The 15095-nt window shown below is 48.3% G+C and overlaps 1 protein-coding gene across 7 annotated transcripts in view; it reads right to left on the bottom strand.

Moving 5' to 3' along the window:
- Nucleotides 1-15095, bottom strand: part of ADAMTS17 (ADAM metallopeptidase with thrombospondin type 1 motif 17) — a 346090-nt gene that overhangs the window by 274555 nt on the left and 56440 nt on the right. For all 7 annotated transcript variants that reach the window (XR_011075535.1, XM_068556841.1, XM_068556842.1 and 4 more), the window contains one exon: nt 2682-2854. Coding sequence is in view for 6 of the 7 variants with exons in the window: in XM_068556841.1 (XP_068412942.1) it covers nt 2682-2854 (173 nt within the window). In the remaining variant the exon portion in view is untranslated. The remainder of the gene's footprint in view (nt 1-2681; nt 2855-15095) is intronic.

Genomic DNA, 15095 nt, shown 5'->3' with positions numbered 1-15095 from the left:
CTGGAGCCTGTGCTCCGCAACAAGAGAGGCCACGATAGTGAGAGGCCCGCGCACCGTGATGAAGAGTGGCCCCCGCTTGCCGCAACTGGAGAGAGCCCTCACACAGAAACGAAGACCCAACACAGCCAAAAATAAATTAATTAATTAATTTAAAAAAAGTGACCAAAAAAAAAAAAAGACTTTAATCTCCACACACCATCAAAGCAGCCTCAGCTTTACAGCACGGCCTGTCTGAGGGCGTGTGGACCAGACAGATGGAATTTCCTGCAAATTGATACGTGTCCCGAAAGCAAGCACTGGCAAGTCACCCTGACAGAGGTCAAGGTACCAGAGTCTTGTCTTCACAGGGGCCAGGGCTGCCATGAGGCTTGCCACCCCCATTAGCCCAGGGTGGGGTTCACGACCATATATTTCCCTGTGGCCAGTTATAGACAGGCTTGGCCTGATGGTCACAGCCCCACCAGTGACTTCCTGTGTGACCCTGGCGATGTCTCTAGCCTCCCTGCTCTTGGGCTGCCTTCAGCCATCTCTCACCGCCCGCAGCACAGCCCAGGGCCTGGCCTTCTCTACTCACTCTCTTTCCATGAGCCTTACGTGCCTTTGCAGCCAGGCACAAGGCCCTCGGGGTGGCTAAACCCCTGCCTTACTGCTCTTCATGCAGAGGGAGCCAGCTCACAGCGGTTCTGACACTGCCAGCCAGCTCTGTGCTCAGAGCAGGAGTCCTGGTCCAGGCCTGTCTGGGCCTAAACCCCACACTTGTAACCCCTGACCCCTTTCCCTCTCCAAAGTCCTCCTTGACCCTGATTCCACCTAGCAAGGATCTTTTCTCTTCTCTCCCTCAGCCAAGATCTTCTGCGATACTGTTTCTACTTCTTCACTTCCTGGTCTCATTTCAGTTTGCCCCCACCCAGCTGCCACCCTCAACAATCCCTAAAGCTATCCCTTCGGGGACCTGGCTGCAGCATCTGGCATTGTTAACCACTCCCTTCCTGCACCTCTCACCTCTTTCCTTAGGGACAACCTCTGCCCAGTCTGTCTGCCCTTCTGCCAGCTCCCCATCCTCTGCCTGGCCCCCTGGGACTGGCACTCCACTGTGCCATCTGTGGGCAGCTTCTCTTCTCCCCGATGTGCTCCACCTGGACATGGCTGGCCACGCCAACAGCTGCATCTCCCAGCTGTGCGCCGATCAGCCCCAGTCCCTACTTCCAGCCAGGGCCTCCATCCTGAGCTCCTGTGGGGAACTCGAAGCCAGCTTGTCCAGACTAGAACTCCTCGCTGTGTCCCCAAATGCTCTGTTCCTTCTTTTCCCATCCAGTGGCCCCACCATCCACCCAGCCATCCAGGTTATAGCCCAGGTGTCCCCTGGATTTCTCTCGCCTCCTCCTCCTGCCTCTCCAAGCCAGGAACCAAGTCCTGTGGGTCTTTCCTCCCAGCATATCCTCCTCTCTGCATGAATGCCTCCTCCATCCCCACTCCTGCCCCTTAGTTCAGACCCTCTCTCCTCACACACTCCATTCCCAGTGCTCCTTCTTGCCTTTCTCACTCCAATCCACCCAAGTGCAGCTGCTGGGGTTGCTCTTCCAAACCTCGCTCCAGACACATTTCTCCCCTCCCCGTCGGCGGCCCCGCTCCTAGGGATGCCTTACCCCCCCTCCACATCCTGACCCTATGCACGTCCCCACCTTAAGGCTGCTCTACTCCCTGCTACAGCCGCATCACACCACCTGCCCTCCCCCGGATGCAGCTCCTGCGGCATCCCCTGCATGACCTACCACCGCTCCCCCATCTGGCAAACACAGTTGAAGGGTCAGCTCTTTCATGAAGCCTCCATGCTGTGGGGTGATCACTCCACAGCCCTCCACCCAGCCCCCAGTGCTCCCTGCAGAGATGTCTACAGAAACACAGACACTCCATCCATCTGTGACACCACTGCCTCCTGAGGGAAGGACCGGGTCTTTTTGCATTTGCCCCCCCAGCAACTAACACAATGCCAGGAAGTCTTCAAAAATGCTTGTTAGGAGAGTGTACAGACGGGTGGAGTTGGGATGCACACAAACATCCTTCTGTGCAAACAACCACCTGCATCTAAAATCTTCAAAAATGCTTGTTAGGAGAGTGGATAGATGGGTGGAGTTGGGATGCACACAAACGTCCTTCTGTGCAAACAACCACCTGCATCTAAAATCTGAGGCATGAAGTCCCTCCCCAACCTACCCACCAAGTGAAGGTTTCCCTCACTCCTCATTCAACAAATCAGATGTAGACGTAGGTTGCTTCCTTGGTTCCCTCAACTAGATAACCTCTCTTCCTTGCGCACAACAAGCTCTGTTTTACATTAAAGTCTGATCTTGACTCCTCCTATGAGACTGTTGGCTCCTTAGAGCAGGGACTGACTTAGCGTTGAATCCCCTTGGAGGGGCATCTACCCATAGAAAGGGTCTTGGGAGGCCTCTGGTGAGGAGTGCGGACAGACTCCCATCACTGAGCAGACTCAGGCGCTGACCCCACACCAGGCTGGCGAGTCAGGCCTCTCCCTGGGGGTGCCTCCGTGTTGCCCAGGGGTCACAAGGCTGTGTATGTCCCCATCCCCCAGCCCCAGGAGAAGATGGCCAGCACCCACATGCAGAGCGCTCGTCCAAGAGGAAGCAAAACCCCTGGTAAGGTGCTGGTCCCGGACTCACCATGTTCATGACAGTGAGGATGAACCTCTGGGCGGCCTCGGCCCCATGGTACTGCACCATGTCAGCATCGGCCACCACCAGCGTCTCCACTGTGTGCTCGGTGGTCAGCCGGATGGCATTCCTCCGCTCCCGCCAGTCTCGTGACGGCCAGCCCCTCCTCGGCTTCTTCTTTTCTAGAAAACAATAGAGACGTTTGTGCAGCCCTTTAGTGTACTGGCTTCCTGTCCACGCAGTGAACAGGCCTTCCATCAAGCCTCCCCAAGAGAATGGTCCGTCTTCCCCGGCCAGTGGCCGGGCCTAGCGTCCATCGCCCTCTGCTGCCGCGGCCGAGCCTGCATGCCTGGGGGTCAGATGTCACGAGGGTCACGCCCGTCCACTGTGGCAGCGACGGGGCAGATGGGGCCAAAGATTACAGAATAGAAAACCTGTCCCTGCAGGGAACGGGGAGAACAGCACAGTCTGTGGAGGAAAAGGAAGCCTGGGCCCGGCGGGGAAGGTTAATGATACAGACCCCCAGGCTTTCTGAAAGCACCATGACCCACTGCTGGGCCAATGAGCAGGGGCCTGGAAGAGGGCAGTCCAGAGACCAGGCCGAGAGTCACAAATAAGGAGCTACAAACGTTAGCAGGCACAAAAGCAGTATTTCAAAAAAAAAAAAAAAAAAAGCATCATCAAAAAAAACAAAAAAAAACAAATCACAGGACACAGACATCCAGGACAAGATTGGAGTTTGTTCCTTCCTCACCACAGGGAAGGTATTAGTAAACAGTAAGTAATCTTCCACTAACTCTTCAGGTCAACTGATTTCCTAGAAGATCTTACTTGCTAAACAGCTATGGTCATTATTTTGAGCCCATGTCAGGACGTCTGGACGCTCAAAGCTGCCATGTGAGGACTGACATACAGATTTGTGGGTGCAAAAGCCTCTAACATCAAAGGTTGATATGAATAACATGTACTTTCAGAATCCGAATGTGAATAGAAAGGCAGTTCCTTAATTTGATAGCTATTTTTTCCATCTTTATACCAGCTCACACGGAAGCCAGCTCTGCTACAACTTCCATGCAGTAAACCCAACCCACATATGCACAAACTGCCCTCATACAGTGACCCAATCATTCCAGAACCAAAGATGCATACTATAAGAAAAAACTGAAATATGCGTCATAGTGTACAAACAAGAATAGTCCGTGCAGTGAGACAAACTGAAAAACAATCTACAAATCCAACCACAGAGAAAGCCAACAATGGTAAAACAGCAGGCAGCCATGAAAAGTACAACTGTGAAGATTATTTAGTGATGTAGAGAGAAGCAGATATAAATCTATATATATGTCTTGTCAACCTGCAGGGTGGTTCCCTCCTCCCCAAAGCCAGGCCCACCTCCCATGGAGACTTCCAGGCCTCAGGAATCGAATTCGGGAAGGCAGGGTCTATTCTAAGATAAAAGGTAAGGTGTCAGATAGTACTGCCTTTGTACATGGCCAAAATGAAAGAGGCCCCTCTTTGAGGATCTCTCTCTGGACCTACACCCACATTCACCAACAGGTCCTCTCTGAACACGAGGAAGGTGGACCATGGGCGACCTCCAAATCCTGGGCTCAGCATGCCTGCCGGGAGCTCACTGCCTGGATCAGGCCAACCTGCCCAGCTTGGAATTTGTGATGAGTCATGTCACCCTCATTTTAAAGCAGCAGAAGTAAAGGGCCACCCAAGCAGGAGCTTTGCTATAACCAGCTCACCCACATTCTCCCAGGCGACCACAAGCCAAACTGTGCCTCAGCTCCTCCCAAAGTTGGGATTTATTGCCCACCTCTCAGCATCCCAACTCATGAACTCCTCTGCAGCTCTTCCCCACACTGGCTGCTTGTTTTCACACCATGTCTATATTTTCTGGTTCCTGTATGAAAAGAACTGCATTTTTATCAGGGTCTAAAGGAGGCACTACTAACATTCCTCTGGGAGATGGCGAGCTTAAACACGTAAGAGGCGAGTACTAAGAAAGGCAGCCCAGCACTCCCCACCAGAGGAGCAGATCACCCCCTGGACATTTCACACATCAAAATGATGCACTGGGCATCACCCTTTCAAGTAGGAACAAACAAGACCTGCCCCTCCCTCCCTGATGGACCTTGGAGAGCTAATAAACAGGGTATCATAAAGGGTAAAATGCTGCACGTTAACATATGCCCAGAACACTCAGTCACAGGTAAAACACAACAGTCAGGTGCTCTGTGGTTTTTAAAGGGTTTGTACTACAACTACCTCATCTGTCCCTTTCACTGCCCCCAGCCCCAGGCCCAGCACGTGTTGCGAAGTAAACACTCACTGAATGAATGCATGCTTGAGTGAGTGAATGAATGAATACATGGATGAATGAGAGAGTGAAATCCCTATTTCCCACATAACAAAGCTGAAGTCAAGCACTGGGCAGGGGTAAATTTGGCCCTAGAACCCAGGCTTCACCCAGCAGCTCTGACCCTCCCGCTTGCATTGGCTTTGGGTGCGAACATGTTCCTCACTGTTGTCTGAACTTAAAACACGGGCATGGGAAAGGCCACAGAAAACTCAGTGGGAAAGGATGCTGTATACCGACTTGGCTGCTGCAGGACCTGACCAGGAGGAGCAGCCTTCAGTGGCTGCTCCTTCCCCTCAGATGGCCTCCACTCGCACCAGGCCCTTGAGCAACAGCAGCAACTACACAGCCAGCTCCCAGGCCATGTGTGCTCTTACCTGAGCCCCCCTCACCAAGAACTGCTAACTGGGGCTGTCACGCCACAACCACGCTAGGCTGGCTGGTGACCCCCACATACCCCAGGGCTCTGTCCTGTCCCAAGCACAAGAGGAGAGGCCCCAAGCCTCGATTCAGACCCCCACTGCTAGGTGGGTTTCAAGAGATCAAAACTTTTCAGATTTCAAAAGGCAATGCGGTGCCCGGGCCACATACTCAATACCCCCTCCAGTGAGGTCTAGGGCAACAAGCCCTCATCAAAGGCACCACTCTTTCTGCAGTGAAACAAGTAAATAAAGATGCTCAACAGTCTGTGCAAAAGCCTGGATTGGGTAATAGCAGGTAAGAGACCGAGGACCTGCATTCCCTATCCCTGCAGGTGGGAAAAGGGGTGGAGGGGGAGGGAAGCTCACCCTCCTCTTCTCTCCCTGCTCCCAGCAACACCTCCACCAGCAAAGCTCTACAGCCATCACTTCTGATGGTTCTTTCTTTCCTACAGGGAGAACAGAACCATAATCTATTTTTACCTTTAATTCCATGAACTGCATAAATATACCCTAATAAACAAAGTTTCATCAATACAAATATTCACAGATTATAAGCATATTGAAAAGCAAGAAGAAAAACACCAATTTCATAATAACATGGGTGCTGGATTTAGACCTCACAGGAGAAGTCAAAGTTCAGGCCAGGCAGGCGTGCAGCCACCTGGGGGCCCTCCAAGCTCACTCGGTCATTAGCCGTCTCCCTCCACTGTGGGAACAAGGGAGGCAGCCCTCACCCCACTGATGAGGACAGACCACAACCTGCAAGGCCCCAGGCCCTCTCCTGTTGTCACAGACACTGGGGATCATTCCCAAGTCCAGCCCAGCAGTTTCTTTTGCCAGCACATTGCTGGGGCTTGGTGCTGACTTGGTAGATTTTCAATCTCTGGCTTCATATTATTTTTCTTACATTTATTTTCCTTTTGCCTCAATTATCCATTAAAAAAGAAAATTGTGTGTGTTTATGCAAGTTACCCTGAATCTTGTTTGGAACAAGATGCGGGAGAGAAAAAGACAAGGAAGAAAACAAGGGTATTCTAAATGTTGTACTTTTAGCATATTCAAATTATTACTTATTCTAAGAGTTTGGAGACTGATGAAAATGCTGAGCAAATACATAATTTCCTGTAGTTGTTAGTTTTGCTCTTGGTAAAGTAAAAAATAAGCTCAGTTATGAATTGCCAAGCTCTATATAGTATAGATACTTCTTTAGTTTAACAACAATAGAGTATTTAGGTATTCACTAGGGAAAACCAATGCATAAATCACAAAATATTTGGTGTGAGAGTTCAAACGGTGGAAGCCAGCCCTGAAATTACTCTACATCCCGCTGCACAAGGAGGATCCTTGCATGTCTGATTCTATAATGTCATCACCAGAGAAGACCTCAGGTTACTCTTTGTGCCAAAGGAGCACTGCCAGCTGCAGAAGCAAATTAGAGGGAAAGCAGACATGGTGGAGGAAATGGAGACAGCTGCCCAAGAGCACTGGGCTCTTCAGGCTGAGAAGACAAAGACAAGTCTCCACCACTAGGAACTAGGTATCAGGTGTCAAACATGCTTACAGAGTCAACAGGGAGATGCAGACTTAACCTGAACTTGTCATTCAAGCCAGAAAAATAAACATTTCCCACACACAGCACTCAAGGTCCAGATCAAGAACGTCCCCACCTGGGCACACTAGCACGGTGGACAACCAGAACCCTCAACATCGGGGAAGAGTCCAGAATCATGTATTCTTTTAGCTGCATTAACCATGGGTTTTCTCCAGCTCTCTAGTGGGCAGGACAAAGGCAATCCCATCAGAAGCCTCAAGTGATCCCTCAGTCCCTTCTATAACACTGAAGGACAGAAAATTAAAAACACTCATCAAAGAGAATTCGGAAGAAATTCCACTGCGTGTTCCAAGTCGGCAGCCTCAAGTGATCCCTCAGTCCGCAGGGGAGGGGGCAGTGAGAGCACCCAGAAGGACCAAGGGCCCAGCAGCCAACATAACAGGAGGGCAAGAGTGGGGCAGCAGAACCAAGGAAGGGGGATGACAGGTGGTCTGAGTTAGAAAGAAGAGGTGAGAGCACAGATGGTGACACCAGCTTCCGGAATAAGAGGGGTGCTGCTCGGCAGGCAGGGTACCCTTGTTCACTCGGTGGCACAGCCCACCCAAGGCGCCAAGGGTCTACAGCTCCCCCGCCTGAACTGGCTGGGCTGCCATGCAGGACACGTGGATGGGACTTTCTTTTTTCTGTACCTACCACATCAAAAACTAATTCAAAACTAGAAAACAGAAGTAGCCATGAGAACATCTCAGACCAGACTAAGCAGGAGACTGGAGCTCTGGGGTCCATGCAGCTTGCCCAAGTGACCCCCCGCCCCCGCCATGGCCCACTGCAGGTAGAGGACCTGGACAGCCAACTCTGAGGTGCTTGGAGTGCCCCCTGAATCCCCTGCTCCCCAGCAATCCTGCAAACTCCAAACTCCCATCCATGTTATAGTCTAACGTGGGTCTATGCTCACCTTCTGGGCTAGACTGTGAGCTTAAGGACCCAAACATCACCCTCTGGACCCACCAAAGCAGCGAGCACTGCCTGGTGCATAGTAGGAACATTCGAGAATTACACTTAGTTGAGTGAATTTTTTTAACTCTTTGAAATTCCGAATTAATAACAAGATTAAGTTTCAAGGAACTTAACCTAAATGTTCTAAAATTGAATTCTCACACAGTACTCCCTCCACCTAAGGAGGAGGGGACAACTCTAATTGTGAGGAGCCCAGCTGTGACATCCGACAGAGCTGGGTAGAGTCTGCCCATGCTGGGGTGGCCAGGGGCAAGCTTCCTCATCTCTAAAACAAGGGGATAATTATTCTGCTCTCCTAGGGTGGATGTGGGGAAACTAACACAGGGTCAGGTCTATAATAAGCACACTCAAATGATGCTGCTAGTCTTATTGCTATACTTATTATTACATTACTATGATTGCTGTTAACTCTTAGGGTCTAAATGCTAATCTTTAAACTTTGCATGCATGACCCAGAACCAATAGTGGATGCTTGTATGCACCCTACAGGGTCTGATCAGGACCTCTAGTCTAGACACTCACCAATCAACTTGTTGTCTTCGACATTTCTTACTGGGTAGGGGCATGAAAGAGCTTCTCTAAGGACATCCTCAATCATGCAACAATAAGTTATAATTATACAAAAATATCAGTTTCAAGAGGAGTGGCTTACAACTCCTGCTCAACATCCCAATGTAACCTCCCAACATTCCAGAGGGCAGAATATTTTAATCATCAGAAATATGATAGAACACAAAACATGACTGTACATGAAATCAGCTATTTAAACCATGAAACATTAATGACATTTCACACAGGATAGAAGAATGGAAATCAAATGTTTCTCATTAAGATGGAAAACAGACAGTCACACTCCTTGGAGGAGAGCCCGACTGTCGCCACAAGTGAGATTTCTGTGTACAGACACCCCCGCCATGGCCACACCAACCCATTTTCAAGGAACCAAAGCCACCACTCCCACAGCATGAAAAACAGTAAGATGTGTGGTTTCAACTGCATATCCAATAGCCCCACTATCTTTTGTCTTTAACTCTCCCAAAATAAGCAGCCATGAGATGTAATAAAAATACCTTCAGGGTGGGAGTTGGGAACTCTGAAAATTCACCTGGGCCTGATCTTGATGCCCTTGAAGGTGCCACTTAACAGAAAGGTACCCATTTCCTGTGTACCAGTTATTTTCCCTTTTTCTCCCAGCCCTCTCTTCTGTGCTCCACTCTGGGGTTGGGGGCCTGCAAACTATTTCCTGGACTCCCTTGCTAGCTGGCTTCCTGTTCAGCTCTGCCAACAGGCGGCGCTAGAGGGAGACTGGAAGGCAGGAGATGGGGAGAATGGGCTCCTGTGTTCCAGCTCAGGGTGGCATTGTTCCAGCAGTAGTGGGCAGCTGTGGCTCTAGCCTCCAGCTCCTGGGGAACTCCCAGCTCAGCCTCCTCATCTCCCTCAGAGGTACATCCATAGAGACACCTGCTTGGCTGTACCTCGTTGGTGGTCTGATGTCCCTCACAGGTCTGAGCCCCAGCCCCACTGCTGCAAGCTCTGTGGTCTTGGAAATGCCCCCTTTTCTCTTTTTCTTTCCCCAGCCCTGGGGTGATAGCTATTACCTGGGTTACCTCAGCTCCACTTTTGCTCATTCAGACTTTGACACTGATGTAACCAATTCCCTGTGTTAAATCTCATAATTAGAAATACCTAGCACAGTTTCTGTTTTCCTGACTAGACACAAACTGATATAGCCTAAAATGAGAGGGTCAGTCCTAAAACTAATTCCTACATTTCATTCAAGCTTCAAGGACTCCTCCCAGTTCTAGAAATAAGGATTTATTTCTTCACCATGGAAATATTAAGATATTGGATATGCACTTCCACACTGCAGAATCTTGCCATAGACAGTAACGCTGCCCTTCATTCTGAGTCATCTTTAACAAAAACCAATCAATGGGGTGCCCTGTGAAGGAACTGCAAGCATCAGTGTGTGCCATAGATTTCCCAACAACCTATCACTGCCACATCCAAAGAACCGAGGACAGCACCTTACAGATTCATAGTCAACACGGGGAAAGTACTGGAGGAGGAAGCATGAACAACAAGTCTCGTTTTTAAGTTTGCACACACACAGACAAACAACATGCTTTCCAAGAAAATTATCAGGTCCAAAAAAATTATTTTCTAATCACTTTTATTTTCTTCAACCAAAGGGTCTGCTTATTTAAAAACAAACAAACAAACAAAAAACTACCTTTTCAACTAGAAACGATGGTTCCACATGTGCAGAAGCACTCCCAGCCAGGTGAACTTTTGGCAGCTGCATAAATACAGTATCCTTGAAAAATAATGGCCTTCTCTCTCTTTTTTTTTTAAAAAGGAAAAAAATAAGTTTTGCTCTCCAAGTATGAATTCTTTAAATAACTTCCCCCAAGGCCAAGTCACTTTTATAAAAGGCATATTTTTTTCATGTAAATTCCTTACAAAGAAAGGTGGAAAATAGGGTTTTTTGTGGTTAAGATCCTGAATGAAGAACTGATCAACCTTGGAGTCCAAAATCAGTCCCTTCATCAGGCAGGAGGTGTCCCACACACACCCCCACCCTGGGAGGCAGAAGGGCCAGGGGTAAGAAGGCTGAGCTGGCCCTGCCAGACCTTTCCACCCATGGTCAGAGCCACGTGGGCACCAAGCAACCAGGCACTACTGTCTGTGGGTGAGGTGGGAAGATACTCATTTGGTCAACAAATATTGAATTGTGAAGATACTCATTTGGTCAACAGATATTGAATTGTGAAGTTACTCATTTGGTCAACAAATATTGAATTGTGAACCTACTATGTGCTAGGCAATGTAGGTGACCACCTAGGAGGAATAAACATTAATCAAATGAACAAATGAATATATAAAAATTATAAATATAACAAATGTTTGCAAGAAAGAATAAATAATACTATGACAGGATAAAAAGAAGGGGGTTCCAATTTAGATTGGGTTCCATCAGGAAGTGACACAAGGGACAAGATTAGGAGGATAAGCAACAGTTAATCAGTGGGAGTGAGAAGAGAGGAGATGGGAGCAGTCCAGGCAGTGGGGACAGCAGGTACACAGGCCCTGGCGACAGAAGAAAGCATGGCATGTTCTAGAAACCAGGGATTCAAGAGTCAGAGAGAGTGTGGCTGGCAAAGAGGCTTGAGCAATAAGGCAGGGGCACACTTGAAGGGTCACATGCAATGTGCTCAGGGTTTTCTTCTTTAACCCCAGAGCAGTGGGAAGCCATCTAGGGCTTGTGTTTCCAATGTGTCACCCTGGCTGTAATGGGTAGAACAGATTCCAGGGGGACATGGAAGTGGGGACACTAGTTGGATGACCACTACAGGAGCTCAGGTACATAGGGACCATAGCTAGACAAAGGGGGCAACTGCTGGTGATAGGAAGCAAATAGATTCAGGAGGTACTTAGAAGGTGAGAGCAAGAATACTGGGGATATTTGGGTGGGTAAAGAAGGGCTATCAAGGATAACTCCTGGTTTGTATGGTTGTGCTAACCACTGAATTAGGGACCCCTGGAACAGGGCCAGGTGTGAAAAAAAAGCACTGCAAGTTTTGGCCTTGTTAAGTTTCAGGTGCTTTTAAAGTACCCAAGTGGAGAGGTCAAGTTGGCTGTCGACTGTGCAGACTTGGTTCTCAAAAGCAAAGGCGAGATCAGAGATAGGCATCTAGGAAGCAACGATCCCAGACCGATCCTTCCGGGACCTCCAAACTGCATGACTGGATAGAAGAAATGGAACCAAGCTGGGGGCGGATGGCAAGGTGCAGGGAAAGCAGAGCATGGAGTCACAGGAGCAGGGAAAATAAAGTCTCAGGAGGAGGGGCTGCTCAGCTCCTCCAGCACAGCAGAGGGCCAGGTCCAGACCCAAGTGGGTCTTACCGAGGGTGCTGCTGAGGACAGGGGAGCGGAAACCAGGCCAGGGAAGGGAAAAAAGTGAGAGGTGAGGAAACGGTACAGACTTTGATGAGGTCTGGGGAGGAGAGAAACAGGAACACTGCTGGAAAATACTAGAATTGAGGGAAGCTTGAGATGGAAAAAACTCACACATCAAATAAGAAAACCCAGGCCCACGGAAGACTGCCATCTTCACTCGGTTTCTACCACTCTCCCTGTCCAGTCAAAGACTGCCAGCAAGGAAGAACAAGGCTTCTAATACGCCCACCTCACACAAACTGAGAAAAGACGATAACTGTTCAACAGGTGCCAGTCAAACCCTGAATCTGTGGCTGGCCTGGTGCTGGGTGCTCCCCTCAAGGGAGGGAGAGACGCATGTAAAACCTTAACAGTCCTATAAATACCCCACAGATGAAAGAACCGTCAAGGAAACAGCCCAGACTCCTAGGGAAAGCAGGCTTCCAACTGGAAGGAGAGGAGGAAGAAAAGCACTATTCATTGTATCGGGAAAGGACAGAGCTGTACAACCAGAAAAAACGAAGCAGGAAAAATGGAAAATGCAAGGTAGCACCATCTAACAAAGACGCTGGGCCTATTCCAGTAAGAATGTTTCACACTGGCTGTCATAGGGTTCCCTGAGGGTAAGGCAGATGGCTGCGTTTTCTGGTTTATTTCACATCAGTCTAAAACCTTGTCTCAACCTCTATTAAATATTAAATGTTTCTCGTAAAAGATACTGCATTAGTCAGCTAGGGTTGCCATTACAAAGTAACACACACTGGGTGGCTTAAACGACAGACATTTATTTCTTCACAGTTCTGGAGACTAGAAGCCAAGATTGAGGTGTCGGCAGGGTTGGTTTCTTCTGAGGCCTCTCTTCCTGATTTGCAGATGGCTGTCTTCTGTCTTCATCTTCACAGATCTTCCCTCTTTACCCATCTAAGTCCAAATTTCCTCTTCTTACAAGGACTCCCTAATGACCTCATTTAACTATAATCACTTCTTTAAAGGCCCTATTTCCAAACACATTCCTAGTCTGAGGTGCTGGGGGTTAGAACTTCAACACAGAGATTAGTGGGGACACATTTTAGTCCATAACAGATGCCCATCTTCTTTCTTGCCTTAAGTGTGGACTGGGCAGGTCACCTTCACATGAGTTGAAGTGTGTATAGCCACATAGTCAGGACAATCAGGACAACGTGTGATTCCCAGAAAGGACAGTCATCTCAGAGGTCCATCAAGATACATTTGACAAATTCAAGAAAACAAATGCAAATGTTTGTAATTATCATGTGCTTCTCACCACCACTTTTCAGTTAAGTCTACTGCTGAAAGATTACACTAGCCTACTGGAGCTTGATGGTTTTATCTTCTAAATTGATAGAAGAGAAAAAAAGAACATCCTCCAAATACACAGCTTGGAGAGAGAAATTAATTAACGTGCCATGTTTCGGCCAGAGCAAGACGGGACAAACAAAAGCCTGAAAAGAAATCGACTTGTCTCTGCACCTGGAATCCCCCACAGGGTTCCTGGATATTGTTTCTTTTGACAGATAGTCTTTCATCTTTGACAAAGAAGTACAAGAAACTTCAGACAGCGCAGATATTCCTCCACCTTTGCAAGGAGGGCAGGCCATATCTTTGGACCAGGAACTCTTCTTCATTGCTTTAACACAAAACTAAAATATAGGTGGAGCCTTCTTCCTTCCACCCGTCCCCTGATACCCGATAGTGCTCAGCACAGCCTCGAGTCGTGGGCTATACATCTCCCCAAGTATCTGGGTTTTGAGGGTGGGGACTGCCCTTCTCACCTCTGTATCTCCCACACTGAGCAGGGTGCCTGACGTAGTTTGCATTCAGTAATTATTTTTGAATGTATAAGTGAATGAGAGAATGAAGTCCATAAACAAGGAACAAAAGTATCAAAAAATCCTTTGCCCTCTTTTTAGAAGCTTAGGGAAAACAAATTTATGGATGTCAGGGGTTCTTCCAAATACACTGGATGCCCACATATTTCCAGAGCAGTTAACAATCAGACATCCTTCACTCCTCCAAAGGCCCCTTGACTTTCACAGAAGCCCAAGATGTCCCCTAACACATGGAGAGAGAGCTCAAATAACCCACCAGCAGACCTAGAGGTGGTAAAATAAGTCAAGTGCCCCTCTTTTGGCCTAGACCCAGTCACCAGACTATGACTCTTTCCCAAAGAACCCCCTTCCCGAATGCTGAGGACGCTCCAGGGCCAAAGAACCTGCCCAGAAAGGCACATTCATCTGAGCATGGCTGCAGTTCTCCTGACACCCTTACTAGTGGGGCTCCTACTCCCAAACTTCCAATGTCCCCACTGGGTCACCAAGAGGTGAGTGGTTCCTTTATGGCCACATCAGCCATTCCTCGGACTTCCACATGTAAAGTAGCCTTGGGCTCCACCAGGGTGAGCAAACCAGTCAAACAGCAGAGGGAATGGAAACCCTCGTTAAGCCAACTCGCAAATTCACTAAGACCCCCCCACTCCCAATTTCCTGTGGCTTCCCTCTGTTGTCCTGTGGCTTCCCCTAATGTCCAAGTAGGGAGCAACCACATAATCACACTGGCCTTCACGAGTTCAAGCACCAAATCTCCTCCCCACACCCTGGCCTCTGAACATGCAATAGCTCCATTTGGGAAATTCTTTTCCAAACAGCCACCTGACTGACTTGTCCTCACAATTCAAATGCCGTTTCCTCAATGAGGCTGTCCTTGGACCCCTTCACCTAAGTCACCAGAGCACACTTCTCTTTTCCTTGGAGCACTTAACCACAATTTGAAATAATTTAACTGTTCTGTGTTTAATAACAGTCTCTTCCACTCTACAGGAAGCTGTGAGAACAGGAATCATGCCAGTTTACTCATCGCTCTATACCTAGTGCCTAGCACAGAGTAGGTGTTCAGTAAATAGTCTTTTTGAGGGGGGAGTGGTCTTACCACAACCTCATTTTATTTTATTTACTTTCATTTATTTTTTTAACTTAATTGAAGTATAGTTGATTTACAATGTTGTGTTAGTTTCAGGTGTACAGAAAAGTGATTTAGTTATACATATACATGTATTCATTCTTTTTCAGGTTCTTTTCTCATATAGGTTATCACAGAATACTGAGTAGAGT

Source organism: Eschrichtius robustus, chromosome 1, assembly GCF_028021215.1.
Source record: "Eschrichtius robustus isolate mEscRob2 chromosome 1, mEscRob2.pri, whole genome shotgun sequence".
Lineage (NCBI taxonomy): Eukaryota > Metazoa > Chordata > Mammalia > Artiodactyla > Eschrichtiidae > Eschrichtius > Eschrichtius robustus.
This window is presented reverse-complemented; position numbering and strand designations above follow the sequence as displayed.